Source organism: Aphis gossypii, chromosome 3 (genome assembly GCF_020184175.1).
Source record: "Aphis gossypii isolate Hap1 chromosome 3, ASM2018417v2, whole genome shotgun sequence".
Classification (NCBI taxonomy): domain Eukaryota; kingdom Metazoa; phylum Arthropoda; class Insecta; order Hemiptera; family Aphididae; genus Aphis; species Aphis gossypii.
In genome coordinates this window covers 51796487-51798390 of record NC_065532.1, presented here as the reverse complement: position 1 = coordinate 51798390, position 1904 = coordinate 51796487, and the positions used below count along the sequence as shown (strand labels likewise).

Sequence of the window (1904 nt, the reverse complement as noted above, 5' to 3'; positions counted from 1 at the left end):
GGTTTCCGATGTAAAAGTGAATATCCTTGGTGCATTATAGAGGTAAAAAGTTAACATTTTCCAACAGTTTTCAAAAAAATCGAGAAAAACAAAAAAAAAAAAATGACGGAAAAACGGCAATTTTTACGCAAAACCAGTTTTCGACCAAATCGATTTTTTTTTATGGTTGTAATTCAAAAACTAATCACTGAAAATACTTGAAATTTTCACCAAATGTTAATGTCAGTGGTATCTGTATAAAGTTAAATTTTCAAAAAATTTTGACTTTTTTTGAGTTATTTATAGACAACTGAAATTTTCAATTTTTCTGAAAAAATATTTTTGAAGTGTCGATAAAATTTTTTTGGCCCTATCAAAATACTTGAAAATTTAATACAAAGTTCCTCATATGTTATTCTTATAGTGATTAAAAAATTATAAGAATACATAGGAACAATTTTTTTTTTTTATTAGCATTTTAAGTTCAAATATTGACAAAAATTCGTCAAAACTATGAATACTTGCAAATTATTTTGTAGGTTTATTTCATAAAATTATTGTATAAGTAGCTAAGAGTTGAAAATTTAATACAAGGTTTTTCATAAGTTTAGCTTACAATTATTATAAAAGAACTTAAATTTTGTTGTATTCAGGCCATTAAAACATAAACCACCTTTTTCACCAACCACTAGAAATTATATCCTAGGCTGACAAATCATCTTCGTTCAGAATCGTTTTTCGTATACAATGATAACTATCATTGGATTCAAATTTAACACTCCTATAATATATAATAATGATCCATACGGCACCTAATGTACAGCAGAGCGGCACTCACTTGCCCGCTTTTTTATAACTGGATCTATATTGCTTTTTTTGTTTCATTAGAAATTGTTGTGGCATCAAATGAAATTTGGCACGATATAAGTGTTTATCTAAATGGCGTCGTTAGTAAGAATGCTATACATGTGTTCGTGCATCGCGATCGTCATAACGTGAAAGCAGCTTTAGGTTTTCAAAAAGAGCAAACATTTGACTTTCACAGTATTTCGAAAAATGTCAATATGGAAAGCTTCAATGAACGGGATGATTCAAACTTAATAGGTAGGCGTTTTAAATTTAAATTACATCACTTATTTTAAAATTAATATTATTGCAGATGAATCTAGTGATTATAGCAGTGATGATACACTAAATAAATTACCAACTAAATGTTTTACATTTACTTTTTCAACCGACGAATGGAAACAGATACAGCCCCAGGAAGTAGTTTACAAGATGAATGATCGTATGAATAAAAAAAATAGTACTCGATCCTACTATATTCTTCCGAAAGGATCATGGACATCTTTACTAGCAGAATTTTTTTGGGAACATACGAAATTACCTTGTTGTATAGCGTTCAAAAGAGCAAAAGTATATGAATTTGGAAATTATTATATAACTGTAGATGGTAGATGTTCCGTATGTAGATCAATTTTTAAAGGAATTGTTTCAGACAAACCATCTGAAAATTCAAGGTAGTTTTTTATTTTAAATATTTCTATTGAACAATTACTTATTTCATTAAATACATTTTCATCATATCAAGGGTATTATGCAATGTACGTTTTCTGGAAACTTTGAACTAGAACACAGGAAGTTAAAAAAACGTCGATTAATAGGCCCTGCTATAGATAAAGCATTGATGTCAATAGTTGACGATAAAATTTCCTGTGAAACATACAGAGAGAATGAAGCAGTGCGCCTGATGAATATAGGTAATTATTGTCATTTCATTTTTTGTATCTTCACATTTTATTTAAAAAATTATTTTTGAAGTACTGTACCTTTCTTTTATTCTCTTAAAATAAGTACAACTGCTCAATATTTTTTTTTATGATATAAATATCAATTGAATAATAAAAAAAAAAAAATTAATAAGA

The 1904-nt window shown here is 27.7% G+C and overlaps 1 protein-coding gene across 1 annotated transcript; it reads left to right on the top strand.

Annotated features, from left to right (window-relative positions):
* Positions 1 to 549: 549 nt before the first annotated feature.
* On the top strand, positions 550 to 1561 carry LOC126550643 (uncharacterized). Its single transcript, XM_050202565.1, has 2 exons — positions 550 to 1083; positions 1139 to 1561. Exons 1-2 carry the CDS (start codon positions 795 to 797, stop codon positions 1501 to 1503), a joined length of 654 nt encoding a protein of 217 aa, XP_050058522.1. The 5' UTR covers positions 550 to 794; the 3' UTR covers positions 1504 to 1561.
* The last annotated feature ends 343 nt before the right edge of the window (positions 1562 to 1904 follow it).

Excerpts from the sequence above, each read along its gene's own strand:
- LOC126550643 (XM_050202565.1), top strand. The coding sequence starts at position 795 with ATGTACAGCAGAGCGGCACTCACTTGCCCGCTTTTTTATAACTGGATC. Across the intron at positions 1,084-1,138 it reads GGATGATTCAAACTTAATAG|ATGAATCTAGTGATTATAGC; the intron begins GTAGGCGTTTTA and ends ATATTATTGCAG.